This window comes from Dromaius novaehollandiae, chromosome 7 (assembly GCF_036370855.1).
Source record: "Dromaius novaehollandiae isolate bDroNov1 chromosome 7, bDroNov1.hap1, whole genome shotgun sequence".
NCBI lineage: Eukaryota > Metazoa > Chordata > Aves > Casuariiformes > Dromaiidae > Dromaius > Dromaius novaehollandiae.
Window position 1 is genome coordinate 1,844,290 of NC_088104.1, and position 22,382 is coordinate 1,866,671.

At 43.0% G+C, this 22,382-nt stretch overlaps 1 protein-coding gene across 4 annotated transcripts in view; it reads right to left on the reverse strand.

Moving 5' to 3' along the window:
- The window catches only part of GALNT13 (polypeptide N-acetylgalactosaminyltransferase 13), a 157,939-nt gene that overhangs the window by 69,187 nt on the left and 66,370 nt on the right, over positions 1-22,382 (reverse strand). For all 4 annotated transcript variants that reach the window (XM_026103041.2, XM_026103042.2, XM_026103043.2 and 1 more), the window contains 4 exons: positions 12,285-12,451; positions 10,378-10,585; positions 9,592-9,762; positions 287-404 (listed from right to left, as the gene is read on the reverse strand). In XM_026103041.2, coding sequence (XP_025958826.1) covers positions 287-404; positions 9,592-9,762; positions 10,378-10,585; positions 12,285-12,451 — 664 coding nt within the window. The remainder of the gene's footprint in view (positions 1-286; positions 405-9,591; positions 9,763-10,377; positions 10,586-12,284; positions 12,452-22,382) is intronic.

Sequence of the window (22,382 nt, forward strand, 5' to 3'; positions counted from 1 at the left end):
ATTTGTTAGTACAAATCCTAACTCTCAGGGAAAGCCTTGTTTTTATACAAAAAGATATTACTAAAATACATATTACCTCAAAATGTAGTGTAAGAATTTCCAAATAGTAATGAAATTTTTCATGCAGTAAAAAAGACCAAAATACTACAAAGAGGCATCCCCAAGTACCTTGATAATTTAAATTAATCCACAGCTTGCATGAAACGAGAGTGCCCTATCTGCAACGTAGGAACTGTAACAGCATAACTGTGTTGGTTGACATAAAATGAAGGAAAACGGAAATTACCCTAAAAGACATTTCAAGATTCTCGCCACCCCAGATATCCATTCCTGCATCGTAAGTTCCTATCTCTTCAAAGTAGTTTCTGTCAATAGAAAATAGGCCACCAGCCATAGTAGGGGTCCTAGTTGAAAACAAACAGAAAAAAAAGAGGAAAAGAAAGGAAAAGAAAAGAAAAATACCTTTTGAAAGACACTGCGGATTTATTAAGTGATACTACAGTACATATCTCCTCAGACATTTTGACTATAAATATATTCTATGTACAGCAATTTAAATATAAAAACACTAATAGCATGGTTTCAAATGCATGCTTTTGTGCATTTGTCGTTCAGGCAAAGCTCCCACTGAAGCCAATGAGCGTCTTGCCTACAAAAGCAGAGCTCCAGGATTGCTTCCCGGGTGCAAACCACATTTCAATAGCTTATTTCAGCAGCATTGTAATGGCAAAGTGGATGGAATTTTGGCCTTCTGCATTCAGAACAGCAGTTAAAATCCAATCTGAAATGCTTGGTGAAGAGAGTTTAATGCCTTAGCTTTGCCTTAGAGGGAGACTAAATGTGCATAAAATTACCAGGCATAATCTCTTTTAACAGGATTATAAATCCTTACAACAGGCAAATCCAGTCAGAGTGCAACTTCTCTCCGTGTAAAGATGTCCCATTTCCCTGGAAATAGCTGCTCTATTTTTTTTTCAGCATTTAGCTTCTACATTAAATGAAAAACGCTTATCTGAGTTAACAGGGACACGGCCTTGAGTCACTGCCCTAATTCCGGGCTAGCAGAACCTCAGCTTTGAGCTGCTTTCGAAGACGACTATATACTCTTAAAGCTATAGATCTTCTACAAGACGCGTGCTGCCATAAACACCCGCAACGGCACGGTGGGAAGGGCTGCTTGAGGCATGGGCTTTAAGTCAAAATTGGTCCCTGCGGGCACTGCCGTGCACAACGCACCGGGCTCACAAGCGTGCCCGGGACAGCATCAGCCCAGTTAGGCTGTTTCTAACAGCCAAGCTGCCCCGCAGCAGCTGCTCGGAGGGGCTGACCATGGCCCCATGCCCCGGCAGAGCTGCTGTCCCCAACTCGCGCGGGGACATGGGGGTGTCTCCAGCAGCCGCCGTTCCCAGCCCTCGTTGGCCCCTGGGACAGGGACGTGCGGCCACTGTCCCCGTGCCACCTCCATCAGCAGAGACAGATGTGCTTAATCCCAAATGCCCTGCCGAGGTCTGACCTCCCACCCGCTGCTGGGCTTTGCTGCACAGGGACCTCTGGGCACATCTCCTACCTTTATTTTTTTAAACGTCAAAATGCCTGAGTGAAGCATTGCCATTTAAATAACAGCCACACTTCTACACTCAACTTTGGAAACAAAGGGAAGGGGACTTGCTCTTTGAAGTGGATACCCTTGTACTATCTCCAAGCGCATGAGCACACGCACACAAACACGCAAGAAACTGCAGCCCCTACCCAAAGCAAAGGATGCCGGCACAAAAAGCAGCCTGCTCATTCAACTAATTTCTCTTATTTAGTAAACTGCTTGGGAAGGCTGCTACTATGAGCATGTGTTATTCAATATTAAAAGCTGTCCTCTCCTCCTGAAACCCTGGTCAGAGCAGCCCCAGGCCTCTGCCCCCGATCCAGCGGGAAGCGCAAGCGTTCCCAGCGCTTCTGCCAGCTCCAAGCTCAGCATCCACGAGCGCGCTGCGTTTGGAGACGGCCTCGTGCAAACAGGAGCATGCACAATGCTCCTAGTGCTTTTCCGAAAAGTGAGCCAACACAACAGTAAAGATCCACGTGTAATTTAGGAAAACTAATTTAATAGAAAGTGAAAAAGGAAAAAGGTTTGCACTATTTTCCAGTCAGTCCCTCTATTTCATAAACAGGGAAATGCCTGGGTAAAACAGGGGCTCGGGCAGCCTGAGGGAACCCTTCTGCCGCTGGTTTTGCACTGGTGCCACTGCACCATCCCAGAGTCCTGTGCTCGTGCAAGTCACCCACGCACCACCCTGGCCTCGTGCCGGAAAAGCTGGAAAAGGGGCTTCACGAGCACTCCCTGAACCTGAGCTGCCTGGAAATTTCTCAGATCTTCCGTGCATGTATTACATGTAACGTTAGATGATGCACACGGCTATGCGCACCCCCATCCTGCTATTGCTTGGGGTTGTTTAACGTGGGTGTCGCACACACGCTCACGCACAAGCCTAGCCACTCTCGGGGGTGCGGACACGGTGCTACCAGCAGCACTGAACTCTTCCGACAGCGGTGCCGGACTTTAATGGGACGAGGTGGAACCAAGTGATTACCAGTGTGAAATATTAATTTAAGGGAAATTTGTATTATTGACTGCTTAGAAACTCTATAAATTGCACAAAGACTTCCATCCTTGCAAAGAATCACTGCTAACTAAAACAATTTCTGAACGATCCAGCTGAATTTGCATCGAGGACTGGATTCTTTTGAAATGCCATCAACAGGCATTTATGAAAAACAAACAGTGTTTTCCTAATAAGTTGCTAATTGAAATTGAAAGTGCTGACTTTCATGCTGCAAAATGCAGCTAACTGTACACCAGTATTTGCCAGTGATTCTTAAATAAATGTAACACAGCAGCCAGAACTATGCTCTGCTATATAAATTTAATGTGTTGCATAAACAGATCTGCATAGCTTTAATTGTAAAAACAGATGAAACATTAATATTGGAAAGAGTAAGGATTTCTTCATTTTTTCCGTCAGCTTCATGTCTAGTAGTGATATTTTGCCCCTTTGGAGTCATATTAGCAACTCAAGTAATAGGTTATGATTAACTCCAATCACCATTCAAACCTAATTTTAGTTTTGTTTTGGAGATAATGTCTGCTTTGCATTTCTGTAATTATTGGCAGCCAGCAAGACACTCATTCCTGTACCTGCATCTTCAGATTCCTATAAAGGGAACAGAGTATCACAAAAGTACTTAAAAAAAAAAAAAACACCCCAACTTTGCTCCATTCCAGTGGCTCAGCAGGTTGTGCCTGCGATGGAGATGAGAGCATGCCACGACCTAGACCCCGAGGGGTGTCTCAAGCCGCACAGGGGCCCAGGAGCTCAGGTCCAGCCCCGTTCCGGCACTATCCCGTCCATGTCAAAGGGGCCATGGACCAGGAGCTGCTCAGTGCTGCTTGGTGCCACCTTGCCCTCCTTCCTCCACGCTTTGAATTGGGTGCAGATGTCCCAAGCGGCCCCCCAGATTCCCATTTCTAAGTGCTTGTCCTTCTACTATGACTGTCTACGTAACCTACGCTCAACAAAGGTGCCAGATGAGGAAATGCATCCCCATGGATTGTGTGCGAGACATAGGGCCCTTGCTGTCAGTTTATCGTCTCAATTTTAGTCAATGTTGGTATGACTAAATCAACAGGCCTCATCTGACGGCTGTTTAGCGCTTCATGACGTGCAAATTCTGAGCAATCTCAGTCCAGTTGCAGCGAACAGCAACCAAGCCAAAAACGAAGATCCAAGCCCAAGAACCTACAACAAAACTCACCCTCTTACAGAGGAGTTCAGCAGGCAGCCCGAAGGCATGGTTGGGAGGGAGCTCACCCTTCCTCTCCAAGGAGCGTTTCTCCCGACAAGGCAGCCGTGGCGGCAGTGCCACCCGGCACCCGCCGCAGGGAAAGCCGACCGTGCCGGCCACCCATGTCCTCCTTCCTCTCTCTGAGCTTTAGCATGTACCCGGCACGCAGCAGAGCTGGTAAACTAGGCAGAACGCTGCACCCCAAGCTAGTGCAAATGTTAGAGGTATTGTTTCTTCAACAATGGTAACATCACTAAAGAATAACACCGCTATTTATTTATTTTGGAATCAGATTTTCTTTGGACGTCAGTTCCTAAAACCACTGCACATCACCTAGGCAGTGTTAGCTGTAACCAAATCTAAGTTTAATTATTCATAATCCTAATAAGATAACTAAAACATGCTCCCAATATTTCATCTTGTATTTCTCCTCCTTGTAACTAACTGATGCTTGAGAACAGATTTTTCAGAAAGAAAATATTTTTTAGCAAGTCTTTATAAGTGAGTATCAGCCTGCTGCGTCTTCAGCTTATAAAAATTATGGGCAAATGTGGAAATACACAGAGGAATGTGCTGTGGAGAGCTTGCAATATGTCCAGCACAGAAACACTATTTTTTTAATACTGTAGATGTACGAAGACGAGATGTTTGTTAGCTGATTGCAGCACAGACAGTACTGCTGCAGGCAAAACCACAGGAGGAGGAACGAACTCGCTTAAAGGATGTTCTGCAAAGCACAAACATTGTGCGAGGGCTTTTAAAAAAATACTAATGAAAGATTTAACAAGAGTATCTGATTTAGCTGGCACTCTCCGTGAACATTTATCTTTGAAATAGAGACAGGCCACACCTGAGGACCAACTGCATTGCCCCAAACTCTCTATTTCAGTAATTCACAGATCTTTCCACATCCAGCTCATCATCTGCAGGAGGCCTTAACTTGTACCTTCACTGTACTATTACCTACAGCTAAAAGAACAACAACTGTTCTGTCCTGTCCACTTTACTCCCACTGAATCAACAGGGAGCAAAATCCTGGAGCCAGGCCTTGCTCCCCGGGGGCTTCCCAGCACTCACAGACCAGCGGGCTTCTGGCCACCACCTCCACCGAGGCACAGCCAGCCCCCCACGCTCCCTGTGACCAGAGGAAACTGGCTCTGCACTTAAAATAGCACATCTGGAACAGCTCTAATCGTTCACAAAGTTTACAGAGCCAGGGTTTGCTCCAGTGCACCTTCAAAGGAAGAAGCCTTGCTCTGGAGGAACACCCGGCAGCCCGTGCAATCTCCACGTCCCAGGTACCGTTTGCACCGTAAGTCACAGCTCACGCCTGAGTTCTGCACATCGGGAAGTTGGGAAGGGGGTGGCACAACCTCTGTGCAGCGCCTAGGACTGCTCTGTCTGCATCCTTACTGCTACAGCCGTAAGCTGTAAACTGGGATCAGCATCTACCTTTGCAGAAACTGAGTTCTGTGGTTAAAGTTACCATTTTAGACTATCGTTGAAAACATTAAGCTACCATGGTGACAGATGACCCGACAGAAAACCAGACAGAAAGGAACAAGGAAAGAGCAATAAGGAAAAGGACATTAGACTAGCGCTTAAGAATCAAAAGAAGAAAAGGGGCCAAAATGCTAGGAACTAGCGTGTGAAGAACAGCAACAACAACGGCACACACGTAGGTACCTTAGGTCAGAATTCACTTTGCCCCAGGCGAGGTATCACTCGTCAATATGAGAGGCAGCTACACATTCCCACAGCTCCCTTTGCTAAAAATCTGATAAACAAACTCTAACTTTTTGTAATAGATGACAGTAAGGAAGTTTTTACAGCTATACTGCATGACAATTAGCTGTAGGTTTTTAATACCAGTCATTGAATTAATTAACCTTTTCCCATTAATTCTAAATATTCCAGCAAAGGTGGTTATTTCAGTTGACTCGAATCCCTAACATACAAACTGAACAGCTCTTAACTCCTTAGGCAAACAAGCAAGCTGTGTTTCATATCTACTAACCAGAAAGAAGCAGATATCTGCTTTTAAAAATACAGCATCTTTGTATTTAACTTTTCACTGGCATTAACAACCACAGAGTACATGATGGCTGAACTCTGCTCATACTGACTAAAGTGATCTCCTCTTAGGAGTGAACTATCTTGATCTCCTTCTTTATATGAAATATATGCAATAATACAAATAATATAAATAAATCATTTGAAACTGTATGCACTATGATATTAAACATAAAAAGGAAAGGTAGAAATTTATTATGTTTTTATGGAGGGCAAATATTTTGAGTAAATGCTTCTTCCAAGTGCATGGAGTTTTAGTGCATCAAAAAGAATTTGAGCACAATGGTTATATTACATATATATGCAAACAAACATAATTCAATGATCTTTATGTATTCTACACTTATTACACTGACTACAAAGAGAAAATATGAATACACACATACTCAACCTGCATGAGGTTGAAATGATGTGACAGAAAGCGTAGTTACAAGAAATGGAAAAAAATGAACTCACTAATTTATTTGTAAATTTTTGGTATAGGTAAGGCTTTTGTTTTGTTTTATTCCTCCATTTTTGGGGTATTCAAGTAGCAACAGCTGCCACAAAGCAGTCTGCACTTAGCTGAAATATTAAACCTTTCCTCTTTGGATGCTGAATTTGCTATTCTCTTCATGACTCCTCAAAGCTGATGCACTGCCATGATCTCTTGGACTGCTTTTTCGAAGCATTTGGAAATACCAGCTAGTATTGAAAGCAGCTGATGATTTACTAAATGTTGTTTCCTATATGAAGGCCATTATAGCCTGCTCAGAATTTCCACCAGCTGCTAGTGTTTCCAAATGAAATGTCATGTATTAATTTTGACTGGGAAGGACGAATAGCGTGGGGATGGCAAGGATTCTGCGGGCGATTAAATTTCATTTCATGACAGTTATGCTCAGATGAGTTGTCCAAGTTCGCAGTCTCCGTGTTTAAAGGAGAGCTATGCATGGTAGCTTGTTCTTTTTAAGGGTCTTTACCCTCACAGCTCATTCCCTTGGTCAATAAGAGACTGGATCAAGGCAGCTGCAAGGCTCACTCGTTTTTCTGGTTCCCTCCTCATAATATAAAAGGGAAAATGAGATAGGAAATAGGGAGCATTTTGTTTTGACACATTGATTAAAATGATTTTTAATCATTTTAACAGTCAATTACAAGGATGATTCTGGATTAAGTTTAAGTACTACTCTATTTCAAAAAAAAAAAGGAAATATGAACTCAGATTTGCATCTCTTTGAAAACTCCATATGTCTGTGAATTTACTCGGCATAAGAGAGACAGGATAAATAGAGCAAAGCAAGCGGTGGGAGAAGCAGCCGTGCAGCGTGAGTGGCAGAGCCAGCACGGCATGGCCTTGTGGAGGTGGGCAGGATAATTAACTCCCAGGATTTCCCACACACCTCGGCTCTAATCAAACAGCTTCTGGTGGACTTCATAGATGAGCGCGATAAAATTTTAGTCCATGAGGAAAATAGCTCTCTTGAAGTCAAAAATATTTCCATCATCCTGCTTCTGTTGATGATAAAGTTCATTTCTGCTCTCTGGGACACAGCTTGCTTTTAAGGCAATTTATTTGAGGCTTTGTAAAATGCATGAGCGCAGCCCTATGCCCTGCATACTTCTCTAGTATTTCTGTCAAATACTTTGCAAGCATTTTAAACTTAAACAGCAAGCATTTTAAATTTAAACAAGGCATTGGAAGGAGGCATTCTGGAAAACTGGGCTCCACCAGATTAAAGGTGGCATAAAACAAGCCACAGTTCAGCCGCAGGGGACCCGTGGAGAACTTCCCTGGCGCAGAACTTCCTCCAGCACGGGCAGCCTGTAACTAGTCCCGGTCCGGCCCTCTGCTCCCCAGACCCCTCCCGAGGAAAGAGGCTATCTTTCTTGTGCAGTCGCCTTCCCGGAGCCCAGACACACGGCTACTTCCTTGGCGCAGGGACAAAGAGAGACCACTGCCAGCACGGTCTGGGGACTGGCCCGAGCGTGAGAATTAAATGGAAGTTCAGCTGCTGACCCTCCACATCATGCTACCAGGAAAAGAACAATCACTTTGCACAGCAAAATGAGCATTTAAAATGGCTCATGTGTTTAAAAAAAATCCTATTTACCAGCAACAGGGTTTGAGGTTTGCTTACTCCTCATGAAGACCACCTTAGGTCTGCTAAGGCAAGGGAAGGTAACCTTGTTTAGCAACTCAAGGAAACCTGTTGCTTCTAGCACAATGAAAGCTATTGTACTCCCTCAAATCCATTTTCAAGAGGAATTCACTCATCCTTTGTACCCAAAATGGCAGGACAGCGTCCCGCCATCCCTGGCGGCCGGCTCCGCGGGAGCTGGCACACTGCTGCCAAGGATGCTCTGGGGCCGAGCTCACGCGGCCACCTCCAGCCGCGGCCGAAGAGCGCGAGCCCGGACCAGCGACGTGCTGCGGCTGTGCCCACCGGCCAGCGAGGCTTCACGCAGCGGGCAGGAGCCAAACGGAAGTAAAAAGTAGTGTTCTGCACAGAGACTGAGCAGAGCAGGAGGCTGCGGAGCAGCCCCATGCCAGAGTCAGTCCTGAGGGAGTGGAAACAATGACGAAACAACCCAGAAAACCTCCTCTGACATCCTTTCAATTATGCAAAAACATCTAACCACTGTATCCTAAACAACAACTTAAACAGTGATAGCATGGCTTTCCCCTTTCACAACATACAGAAGCAGAGGGTAAGATGGTTCCTGAGATGGTTTCCCAAGGAAGAAATCTAAAAAAGGATCCAACACTTCCCTGACTCCAGACTTTGAAGGACATAAAATGACAAATTTTTGCCATTTCCAGCAAAAGCAATTATGAAAAACTTTTCTTTGCCCATCCACTGTCTTACCTGGAAATTTTCCTTAAAGCTTTGCTGTAAACTGTTGTCACAAGAGTTGGCTCTCTCTTTATCTGCCTGTTGCATACAATCATGGGGTATGCGGGATTGGAATTTTTTCAACTTCATTATGTCTCTTAGACAGGTTTGAAACCATTACATCCACTTGTGAAACCTTTTTTCAGTTTTCATGAAGACCATAGAAGCTATTAGAGCTGAGCAAATAACCCATCACAAGTAATTTATTCAATTTATTCCGTTTCAATTTCATTTAAAATTTTTCCACAGATTTCGTTACAGTCCTTGGTTTGAGCAGTTAAATGACAGTTCGGGAATGATCACAGGAACTCAGGACATACTGACAGATCAGTTTTGACTGGGCGTGTACTGTCAATTTTATTTTCTAGGCAATAAAAGCATATATTTCAAGGCATGTAAAGTGTCACTAGAAAATATTTGGATAAAATGCTCAAAGATAAGCATTTCAGAAATATGTTCTAATAAGTGCTTTAAATTACAAAAAAGTGATAACGTCTGTAAGCATAAGTTCAACAGGTTATTTGCAAAAAACAAACATGGAGGGAACTCAAATACTTACAGAGCAGATAGTATTTTACTTTATTTCACATTCAAAAGAAAATACAGATGAGTTTACTCAGCTCTGATAACTAAATTGCAGCATTAAGGATAGGTCAGACTTTGGTCTTCCATACACTGAAGGGTGTACCATGGCTATCTGTTCTCTGATATGACAGCAAAATCTTAATTATTAGATGTTATCATCTACTTAAACAAGTATCTAATAGAATCAAGTATCACGGTGTTCTCGATCCATTCTCCTTACCTCACAGGCAAGGTCCGGTCCCCTTTCCTTCTGTCCATCTCTCTCTGGGGGACTGGATACCAGCGAAAATTAAGTTTCCAGTTAAACCCTCCATAAGTCATATCGGACCCAGCCATGTATTCAAACGTGTCATCGCTGATCACGTCAATGATTGGGCAGACAACAGTTTTCCTGTAAAAAAGGTCATCTCTTTTAAAATAAAATAATTTAATCCATGTAATACACTAAATATCCCATTCTTTTCCTTTGTGGCTTGATTGCAAAAAAACCCAATTTACTAATGCTCAGTGCAGGGCTTCTCTTCCAGAAACCAGGCCATGCAAAATTCACTTATCCCTGTTGTCAGTGGCTTTTTGGAAACATTGACTCCTCGCTGCCTTCCTAAGAGCTGAAAGCTGCCAACACCTAACCCCGCTCACAGGCTCCCGGCTGAGCTGCCAAATCCTCTCCAAATAGCAAGAGCTACCGCCGCACTCACCCGCTCCGCGTGAAGCCCGCGGTATTGCTACGAGCGCGGGTGTCACTGTCACTGCCGTGAATGCAGCGCACCATCGCTGCAGACGGGGAGCTCTGCAAGCACATGCAATGCGTTTCCCATAAATGAAGATAAATCCCAGCTTCCACGTGTGCGGTTTGGCGGGCTGGTATCACAACACATGCACGGCCGCTGCTCCATCGGACGAAGCGTGGACCTCGGGGACCGCAATGCCGCCGAGCGCCGTGGGCTGGTGAGCGGGGCCGGGCTTTCAGCTCCGCGGGCCCCCGCACCGCGGCCGCAGCCCTTACCTGTCCTCCTTTATCCTGGCCAGGAGGGGCTCCAGCCAGCCCACCGTGCATTCGCAGTGCGCGTCGAGGAAGGTTATGACCTGGCCTTTGGACGCTGCGGCGCCTCTGAGCCGAGCACGGATCAGTCCCGACCTCTGCTCCATCCGGATGATTTTTATCGACACTTCCAAATTTTTCACATAGTTCTCTAGTGAGGTCTTCAAAAAATCTGCCAAATATAATTGGAAAATCAGAAAAATAGAAGAAAAACATTTTGTTTCAGTTATGTTCAGCAACTGAGGAGGATTCCAAATATAACTGTACAGTTTACGTGTCATGCTAGTCACTCCACAGATTGCTCCTGCAACATCCAGCAGTGCATAAATATTGGCAGACTAAAGGCTAAAGCCTAATACAAGAAATAGACTGTGACACATCTACAGCTCTTCTGAAGCCTGGGAGCTGAGACTGGGAGGTCTGGAGCCGAACTCTGCCCAGCACAGCCACACATAGAGCAGTCTGTACATATACACAAACACACACCTGAACATTTCACGGAAATATCACAGAAATAAACAGATTTTAAACAATGCTTGATCAGTTTCCAAAAATAGCAATCAACATTGAGTGCAAAATGATTACGCTTCTGCTAATTTGTTAACGGCTAATTACAAATATGGCTATTTTTGATGAATTTCACTATTCAAGCACTTATGATTCCCATATTCTTTGCTTCTAAAAAAAATTTAGTCACTTGGTCTAAAGCCTTTCTCTACCTTCTAGCATGAAGAAATATTAAGCCTACTCATTTTGGGAGCATGGAAACCCAGGAGAGTAATTAGAAGGATGCTATTGCTATATGGAGCAGAAATAAAGGATGTCTTAACTTGCATCCTCTTTATAAGACAGAATGGGGGAAGCAAGGGAACCCTATTGTGCGTGAAAGGTGGGGAGGGTGAAAAGTGGATCTGCATCCTGGGTACTGCTACATTTGGAAATATATTGTATGACTTCTCCATACTACAAAAAAAGCAGCATTCGCCCAACACCATATTCTGCACTGCAAAGAACTTCCTGTCCTCTTCAAAGGTGTTTCTTGTAATTTACCAAAATCTTCAACTTCTTAAAAAGAAACATAAAACTAATTCCAACTAAGCACACAGGATGAGACTATCAGGTTTCTTTTTTTAATCAATTGAGTCATTATGAGTGTGCTGTATTTGCCATCAAAAGAATGGTATTTGAAACACCTGGCTATTCTAGGCAAGTTTGTTTCCCATTCCATCAGTTCCATTTTTAGAATATGACTCCATTTCCAAACAATAACATTTTCACTTGTAGACAGTACTGTTTCTAAATCCTGATTTTTTTTAAAACTATCAAAAAGCCCAATCATTGTTAACTAAAAAAATACAAAACCAAATGAAATTAACAACATACACTGGCTTTTTGAAACAACAATGCAAGGAAATTGGCTCAGTCCTGACCTTTGGGAAAGCTTAACACACAGAACAGGGCTCTTTTGAGAGACAGAAAGAGGAACAGAGGCAGAGATGTGTGAGAGAGTTCTGCCTTTTACAACGGTATGAAACAATGAAATGATAATTGATCGTGTAAATGGCACTAATGACATTCTGGCTAGGAGCACTGTATATAGACTTACGACCTTTTTCTTGGTTACCATTTGAAAATGCATTTTAACCCTCCCCACATATACGAGAGTCCATTTGTGCAACAAACAAATCCCGGGAGCAATCAGACCCCCCCGCTGAGAGCTGCACCTTCGCTGCATTAGGAGTAAATGGAACCGCGTTTTACAACCCTTTCTGCAGGATCCTCAATCATGAGGCTAAAGGGAAAGGTGAAACGTGATTCTCTTCTCGTGTTATCGAATACCCGGCCAGAGCCCAGCGGGGATGGAAACGCACCTCTTTCACTGGCATCGTCGACCAGGATGATCTCGGCCAGCAGGTGATGCGGTGACCGGTTAATGACGCTGTACACGGTCCGAAGCAAGGTGCTCCAGGCTTCGTTGTGGAACACGATGACTACGCTCGTGTTGGGGAGCTCGTCAGCGTAGACCTTGGTCTTACAGCTGCCAAAAGGGAAAGAGGAGGAAAAAAAAGGGGGGAGAGTTAATCTTTAAGAAAATCTGCAAAAGGAACGTCTGGAGGAAAATGGGCTTTAGGCTTCCCGAAGAGGATACATGCAAATAGGTTATTAATCTCTTAAAGCTCCCAAATTAAAAGCCTAAGAGGCGATGGGAATTCAGAATGCTGTTTTCTTGCTAAGAGAGCATCACAAAAAATCCAGAGAAAAGTGCACCATTGCATTTACTGCTCCCCGAACCCCGCAGGTCTCCTTGCGCCTGTTTGTTAATACACTGAGAAATCAATGCCAAACCGTTTCAACTTGAACATTTCCAGATATCTGAAACAGAAAATTCTTAGTTACATACAAGAAGCAGTGCCATTGATATATAATCATGTAAAATAGTAAACATATAGTTCAAATAAGTCTTTTAAATGTGTCAAATGCCAAATTCTGTGGTTTAAGTACATAGGCCTCTGAAATGACAGGCCTCCAAGACCTTCCCATCTTTGGTGGTTTCTCAAAAATGAAGAAAACATTGTCCAGCACTGCCTGCCTTGTATGCCCATTCGCTGGAAGAGAGGGAGGTGAATAATTCTACCTATGTTCTGAAAATGTAGAAATTAAGGCAAAGTGAACAACAGATATCCAACAGTGCTGATTTTGTGAAAGCAAATTCAAGTTATTTGCTTAGTTCAAAGGACATCCCAAAATAATGTGTACTCATATCAGATCTGACATATTTCAAAAATACAAAAATACCTGTATCAACCTACCAACATAAGCCATTTTATTTTAACACATTCTTAATCACTGTGACTTAAAATACTTTCCACTTTTTTGATATTTCAATATTTTATGATTTTCTGACTCTATGGTTATCACTGTCATCTGAATTCAGGAAAGCACTTCCAGAACGGACAGGAGAGCAAGTATTTACTTTTTTCAGCAGAGGTGTACACACACAGTAGTGACCTCAATTACATGTAAAGTGAGAATAAATTATGTATGTTTTTAGTGCATCTTCTTTGCAAGACTGCAAATCTGAAGCTTCACTAAAACATTCCTGAATAGGTGATTTATTTTTGCATTTATATCCCCTGTATTCTCTAATTCTCACTCAAGTACAGTTTATCATTTTTTCCCTGTATTATTCGAAAAAATCAATGAGTCCAGCAAATGCCACATTTCTTTAGGAGAAACACTTGGTTACTCCTGGTCAATACCTGTAACTTTTCAGTTAAGAGTCAACAGAATGAACAAATAAGGTCCCTAAAGTCAGACTGTCCATACAGTTTCTTCCTTCCTCAACCATAACCTATCACAACAAAACTCTTTAACCTTTTCTCCTGCCTCGCTGACATTAAGAAAAAAATACATAAAACATAACTGTGATCAAAGCTTTCAAAACACAACGTAAGCAGAGAATACAGAAAAATGCAGCACACCACCGATTTCTGTGGTATAGCTGAAAGGTTCGTGGTATTCCCACTGATCACGCGATCTGAAGGCAGAAGTCACAGTGTGAACAGCAACTATATATGTATGCGACCGTCTTGACATCGCTTCGATGAGAACCGGGGAAGTCTGCCGGCAGCCGTCCTACCAGGTCAGCCTCAGACCTCCTCCCCTGCCGCAGACGGGGCGGAGCGAGCCAGGCAACCCGCGCGATCTCGGAGGCCCAAGCTGCTCATCTCTTTAATGAGCTTCAAAGCCCTAGACAACGGAAAGAAGTACCCGTGTGCACTCGTTCACAATTTCAGCCATCTAATTAGTTATAAGTGTAGCCATCTACATGATTTAGACTCAGAGTTCACATGAAAAATAGCTTTACTAGTTATCATCCATGAAGACACCCTTGTTTAACCAGAGGTACCTAAAGGAGCGTGGCCATGGCCACTCCAGGACAACGTTCAAAAACAAGCATTCTGAACTGCTCGACTTCCAAGGCATAGAAAAGGTTTCTTCAAAAACCTAATTGTCCATAGAAGAATCACTGTGTCAAACCCAGCATCTGACAGCCAACCATGGAAGACCGAAAACCAGAAAGGCTCAAAACAAAGTACAAAGCTCAACAGCACTTACAGAGCTGTTTTCCAGAGCTTAACATCATATTCCAGAGTATATATAAGCTGGAATAAATTCTGCTTGTCTTGTATTTCACAACAGGGATTTTAATTATAAGAGATGTAATTTTGAGAACTGGAAAAGAACTATTACAAAAGATCATTGCAAAAAATGTTCAAAAATGGACATCGGTAGTGAAATGACAAGACAAAGAAAGGCTACTCCCTTGTTTACAGTTTAACACTATTTTATAGTGCAAATGGCATATGAAGGAACAGTGTTTGTCATGCTGCAGTACCTGCCAGGAGCTGAGGTTTTTTAACCATTGCTCTTGTTATTCTACAAGGTGTGCTACGGTACACAAAGCAGCTAAGGGTTATATGAGAACCAGGGATATTAATGAAGAAGTCATGTAGCCTATCTTTTGCAACGGACCAATCTAAGTTATCATAAATCCGGTCATAAAATCTGGGAACACCATATGTCCTTCTTCAAATTTTTCACAGTGACTCAACATAAGTTAATGTCCCATAAAGTGAGGAATGCTTTTACTTCTCTTTTTATTCACATTTGTCTCTACTGACACTAAAAGAATCTGCTGCAACGTCTCCCCTCAGGTTCACAGGCAATCGTGTGGTGGGACTGTCCTCTCCGGAGAAAGATTATTCAATTTCCAAATCAGTTCATCCTGTAGATCTTCTACGCATAGTGCCTCAAGTATATCAAGTGATGCTCTGGGATTTGCTGATATGTGATCTGCTCATCAGACAATTAAATCTCTGTACTTCGTTTAATTTGGGTCATTTGACTTCAGAAATTATAAAAGCTGGTACTTTGTCTGTATTATAGTATTAAACTACAAGAACTAATTGTACTAATTAAATTACAATAAATTTAACTTTTTTCTGGGCCTTCCTGGAAAGCCACTTCACTTGTGGAAGGCTGGTTTTGTACAGGAGGGGTCACGGGGGACATATCAACTGGGCATCACCGTCGTCAACGCCGGGCATTCACAGTCACAGCCCCGACACCAGTAATGACGTGTGCTACTTTGGAAGATTTCTAGATTTATTTTGGGGGTTGTTATTTGTGCTTCAGTGATCAAAGTGGTTTCTGTACAAGTTTTACTACAGCCATGGAGCAAGACAAATTACGACAGCGTAAACTCCTTTAGGCTATCTGGTAATTCCAGTCACTTTGGCTTCTAGAAAAACAGACTATCACTGGATAGCAATATGCCGAGCTCACCTTAAAGACCAATAAAATTTCAGAGCAGAAGTTCAACAGATATTTCATGTTGCATTATGTTTTTTTCTTAAACACTCTAGTCCCTCCCCAGAAAGGAGGCAGTTTTTCGCCACAGGAAGACAGTGACATAAGGACCAAATCGTAAAAAAGCAGCTGATCTGGAATTGGCAAACTCTACCTGAATAAGAAGTCATCAGAGCTTGTTAATTATGGGTGCATGTGTAACACAGCTGACTCCCGCACTGGTCATCGGTGGGACTTGACTCTAGAGCCATCGGTCCCACAGTGAACACATTTATTGCTCGAATCAAAGAAAAAATGTCACTAGCTTGTTGAAGTGACATCCCCATCGCCAGAGAGCTCTGTCAATTCATTACCCCCGGACGCAGCACACTGTCCCGCGTGCAGGCTCGCACGGATTCGGTCGTCCTCGGTCCACTTTCTAGCACACATCACAAACATCCCCAGCACCTACTACTCGCGTCCTGGTAGGCAGCATGGCCACCACCCCGCCGTGAACCTGACGTGTGCAACTGCACGGTTACGGACGGACAGGAGACACAGCACGGAGGCGGGCAGAAGAGGGGAATGCAGACAAATACCTATTCGGCTGAGGCTGGTCGGAACGAGCAGTTTATGCTTTTACCCATGCGCCTTCATTCTCTGATGGGAGCAAGACATTAATTAGTTTTCACTAAACTCACTGAAGCAATTCTCATACGCATTTGATTCACCTTAAAAGTTAAACAACAAAGATCAGGAGTATCACAACTACGCAGTGGGTGTATAATCACTGTTCTTGCTCTTAAGCACTGCACGTTGTCACTGACAAGATGCGCAAGGGAAAACAGCCACAATCCATGCAAATATTACTAATTTGTAATCCTGCCGCCCCCACCTCGCTCCTGGCTGCGCATCACCACGCTCCTGCTCCCGCTCTGATGCTCCTAAGGCCTCTTCACAGGCTAATGATAATAATTTTGGTGAAACGGATCCTGCAAGAAAAGCAACATTTCCGTGATTTGGGGCTCCACGGTGCTGAGCGCCCTTCCCCGGGGAAGGTTTAGACTCCGCCAAATTTTATTCTCTGCTTGCAGCACTCCCCCAATGGTGTTTTAACCCCAAACACAGAGCCACTTAACACTTCACCCATTTGGAAGTATTTATAAGCGCAGGCAAGATAAAACCTTTCACTTCCCTTTACTGAAATAATTACAGTGACTCACACGGCATTTTTTCTACTTTAAAAATACACCACACATTGAAGAAGCGATAAATAAGTCATCTGCTACTTACACGCTATCGCAAACATGAGGGCTCCCTTCTGCCACCCCGACATTATTTACAATGTACTCTGATTGTTCAGCACGACTAGCACTGGAAACACTTTCCAGCAAAATCAGTTTTTCCTCATGAAGTCATCAGATGTTACTTCATGAATACACATGAAGTAAATACAGCTGTTTAAACACGAGGAAAACACATTTTCCAAGGTCAATAACACGGAAACAGAGTGAGGCTCTACCTGTTTACCACCGTTCCCGTTGGCTATGGGTGAACGACGTGAGCCCAAACTGCTGCACCGTGATTTCCTCCCGCTCAGGATTCTGCTGCAGCTCTCGGTGCAGCAGCTCAAGACAAAAGACCAGGAAAGAAAGCAAGATACTTGGGGTAAAAAATGAGCATAAGGATTATATAGTATTTATTATGCACTGTTTTTGATATGACGCATTTGGGAACATCTAGAACTGTGTAAAATATATATAGTTTATATGACTTGTGGGATTTTCATGATTATTTAGTCATTATTTTCACTAACATAAAGCAATAAAAGTAATGATAAAACAATGAAAGTAAAGACCTATAATACTGATCACTTGTATGATTCCTATATGCAAGCAGATTGACTGTACAGTGAATATGAACCTTCTACAAATCTGGAAACTTCATTATTTATAATTTTCAAAATTTATATTATGATTGATGCTCACTTCTGCACCTTTAGCAAAATAATGATCAAAGAGATCACTTGGTAATGTAAAGCATTAAATACTATTCAAAAACAAATCTCTTCCCTCTCACTATTGTTTCATATTTTTGTCTTTCCAAAGCTGGTGAACAGGAATGATAAACATCAAAAAACAGTCCGCAGAAGGTCAGAGTCCACAGAGGGCTCAATACAGCAAATTTTAGCATTTCTTCTAGCAGGACTGGGCCAGTTCAGCAGCCGAATTGAAAGGTTTTGATCCCAGAGGAGCTGCCAATACGGTGCTGGCAACCAGTCTCTTACAGGACTAATATTTTTTCTCAGAAGAATACGTAAGTGTGTGAAAATGCAGGTAGCATGTTATTGCAATGCAGAGAGGTGCGTCTACTGGCACCAGGGATCCCCAGCATGCGACAGAGCTACGACTGCGCAAAAGCATCAGTAAGCGGAGATGTTAGAAGATAAGCAGAGAGCCTCTACAAGAAACACAAGTAAACTCCTCACTTCTAATTTGCCTTAATGACATGTGCTTTCTCTTTTTGCACTTGTTTCAATTTTGCTTCCTAGTGTGTCTCTTTTCCCTTGAATTCTTGCCTTGTAAGTTTGGTCCAGTTTTAAAACTCATTATGTCACATCACACTCACTCCTCGTATCACAGCCTGCTACAGGCTTTCCTTCCAGCTGAGCAGGCCTTGGGTACCAGCCGTTACCTCATGGCCCCCCAAAATAGCACTGCTGGCGAAGGGGCCGCGGCAGGGAGGGAGGGAGGGAGGGATGCACACCTTCTTCCTGCCGGAGCACCGCGCTTCCCCAGCGCTAATGGCTAACTGCAGGTAATGCAACCGCAAATCGCCTGCTCACCCGGGGGGGCATTACCCCTAATTCCCACGCTCTGTCCGCCTCCAGCGTTATTGTTTAAATACAAAGTCATAGCTCAAAAATCAAAAGCAGTATCAAAACATCAGAAAAACTCACCCACAATTTAACAGTAATGTACATTAAGGAAGGCCAGCACAAGAAGTGGAAAACTCAGAAGTGATGAATTGCAATACCATTTGCAGTAAGGCCCTCTGCAAAGCTGCCTGCGGAAGACGGCAGTGCTGCAGCAAAGTAAACCACCATCAGCACATCAGCAGGTCTGCAGAGAGCTAAATCAATAAATGTGTTCATCCTTATACAGGTGTGGTTACCTTCCAGTAAACTATCCTGCAGTTCTCGTGTCATCTTAATTTAGTATCACATCCAGGTATGTTAATTTTCCACAAACATTCAAGAATTATTTTACACAAAATGGAAGGGCTCACCTTTAAATAGCTTACCACATTCCCATAGTAGTTATACTGGATTTCCTTCTAGAATTAATAAACATTGAATTTAAATTTAAGTGTATACAAAAGGCCTAAGACAGAAACAGAAAAAACAACACTTATTTATAACATATACTAAAACAACTCCATGTATTTAAATGTATTCTTATTTGGGAAAAATCTCTCAGATGACAATTCTTTGGAAAACTTTTATCAGTTCTCAAGTGACCTCAGGAAAACTAGAATATTAATAATTTTTAAATGTTGGTATTTTTAACTTAGCGCTCTCAGCCACCAGGATTTGAGGCTGGAGAAGGAAGCGAGAGCAGCTGAGCGTGGGATGGTGCGAGAGGAGTCTGCCGCAGGAGCAGAGCCCAGGGGAACTCTCATCCGGAGGAGAGGAAGAAACAGATGTTCAAAAACTAGCGATGCCCTTGATCCTTCGGCACTCAGGGATTTCAAAGTTGTCCTAGTGATATAGCACTTCAGTCAGGTATATAAAACTGCCTAAAGCCTTCCAGAAGTTCACGCGCGTGTATAGATTAGTGCCACGGGGATTTTTTCTCCGTGGAGGGCAGACTCGACGGGACTCACGGTTCCCAGCAGACCGTGATCCGACAAGGCCAGGCCACCGCTCTGCCCTCAGGAACTGCCCAGCTCCACCTCTCTGAAGCTTAGTCCTTCTTCCTCTTCCCAACACCTTCCCAACAAACAAAAGAGGTCAAGATATCCCCTGGGAAAGATAGAAGTTGCTTATTATTATAGATTGCTTTATTTTGATACTTGCAGACGATAGTTACGGCAGCCTAGATGTTAGTGTAGCTTAGGTTCTTGGCATGATATATATTATATATATATTATATATATATTTAATGCCCCATCGCAGCGACAAGACTGTAGATGACAAGTTAAAGGAATCTGTCTTTTCATCTCAAAAGGCTCCACGGGATCACACAGCAATGCCAGTTTTGCCCTATAAAGAACCATGTTTGAAGATCTCAAATGAAAAAGAGTCCCTGGGACTTTTCAGTGCAACAAAGTTCAGGTACAAAACAAGTACAACACACCATCTCGCTCTGCTCCCAGCCCGGCCAGGCTCCTTCATGCCCGAGGAACCACTTTTTCAGCAGTCAGTGACATCTCCTAAGCCCTGGACACCCCCAAGGAAAAATACAGCAACAGCCCGAGATGCGTCCATCAGCACAGATCACTGGCACTGACATCTCTGGCACCTACAATTGCTCCTACTCAGCCACACCACCTCTCCAGCATCACCTCACGGCTTTGGGGTGAAAGAACAGCAATCCAGGCCTGCCTACTGCTATTAGGAAACGCAGAAAGCCTGGGATCTGTCATTTCTCGTCACTCCCCACGCCAGTACCCTCTGACAGCAGGCCAGCACGCGAGGGCTGAAGGATGTGCTGTTATTCACCGTTGCCGAGATGAATGCACTGCTGCTTAGCAAAGCTGGCAGCGAGCCACGTTTCTCCATCTCCCTCACAGAACCGAACCACCACGTTATCATCACATTCAGACACCTTGCAATATGCCAAGGCATAGGGATGTGTATTGATTATACGCCAAGGCACATCACGACGGTTTATTCTGCGCCAGCAGCACATAACACGTGCTGTTTGCGCTCTGCTGTACGTGGCTTTCAAGTGCACACTTGTACAGCGCAGTACTTCCAGTGGGATAAACTGCTGGTATCCACAGGAGCATTCATACAAAGCTGGATTCAAAAATACGTGCATCCTCCTCTAATCTTGAGCATGACTTAAAAACATAAGGAAAGGTGCACCAATTTGAAAGATACTCTGACAAAACAGTAGTTCATTTGGTGTTCGATAATAACGGAAGGCCATTCCTCCTGGTGTCACTCCACAGAGACACAAAGACCAAAACCACCATCTCCCTTCGGTGATGCTGTCCTGAAGCCCCAAGGACACCTGCCAGTGCTGCCTGGGGCGTCACGTGAACTCTAGCCATGGCACCTACCACAGAGGTTCCCCAAACCATGTACTAAGGTAACCCTATTGCTTAAAACACAGTTTTCTCCTATGTCGTTTATATAAAATCAGTAAGATACTTAGGGAAACTGAAACCACTATAATGAAATACATGGTACAACATTACAAATGGAAGAAGAGACTATGTGAATGCTTGAATTCCCTGGCAGAGCAAGAGACTCCAAAGATTTAAGCTTGATCAGTAGTGTCTCCCCTTTCCCATAGCCACACACAACCCTCAACTCTCACAGGAGCAGCAGAAGACTCTACTTCTGGCAGCTGTATGGAGAACCATCACCTTCAACCAACAGAAATAATGCACTAGCATGTAATAGCTTCTGCTGCAGCATTTCAATACACACAGGTTTAAATCCTATTTTAATACATACAGTAGAAAAAACTTCATACATGACTTAAACTGCACCAGTTCCTATTTTAAACTGAAACTTACGCAAATGAAAGGTAAACAGAAAATAATTGAGAAGGAATTTATTTCACTTAGTGGAAAGAGGAATTGTAAAGGAACTGCATCTACATTGTCTTATTAAATTCTATTGCATCAAAATACTCCAAAGCTAATCAATTTTTATATCCAGCAGATGATGGATGCAAAAATGTGTCATGAAAATCGCTCTCTGGTGTTTCATTACACAGTATAAATAGGTTTGCAGTCTGTAAGAACAAAGACCCTTCCCTCACACCTTCAGCTCTCACCATTCATAAAGCTTTGAGTGTAGCCTTGAATATAACATCTTCCATGGGGATTTTAAGCCCTAAATACTGCTTTAATGTTCTAGACGTTACTTCAGGATTCATTTATGAAAAACCCAAAGTTCTTTCATGTTTGAGGAAGGACACGGTAACATAGAAAAAGTATTACTAAAAACAAACAACAGAGGACTATGCTACAGGTCCCTTCCCACTTTCTCTACATCCAAGAAAGAAAAAAAGAAAAAGAAAGAATCAAAGAACTGCAATTCCCAAGTCTTTCAACAGTAGGCTAAGGGGATTTTTACCTTATCCTTAAGTGGGAATATTACCATACCTTAATTTGATGAGGTTGAAAATGTTAGCAACTATTATTTGGCTAGCAGCTTAAAGCAGGGCAAATCTGTAATGGAAATCATACTTAAATGGACAAGACTTTTCAAATGGCTTTTGAGAATTAATTTTCTTCCACTCTCAGTGCTATTTCTGATTATATCATTTCTGAATTTTCTTTGAAATTCACCAAATTATTCTCAAACTTCCTCTATATTTTACCATATTTTCAAAACATTTTAGAAAGTATTAAACTTGAACTGCAAAATCTCTCAC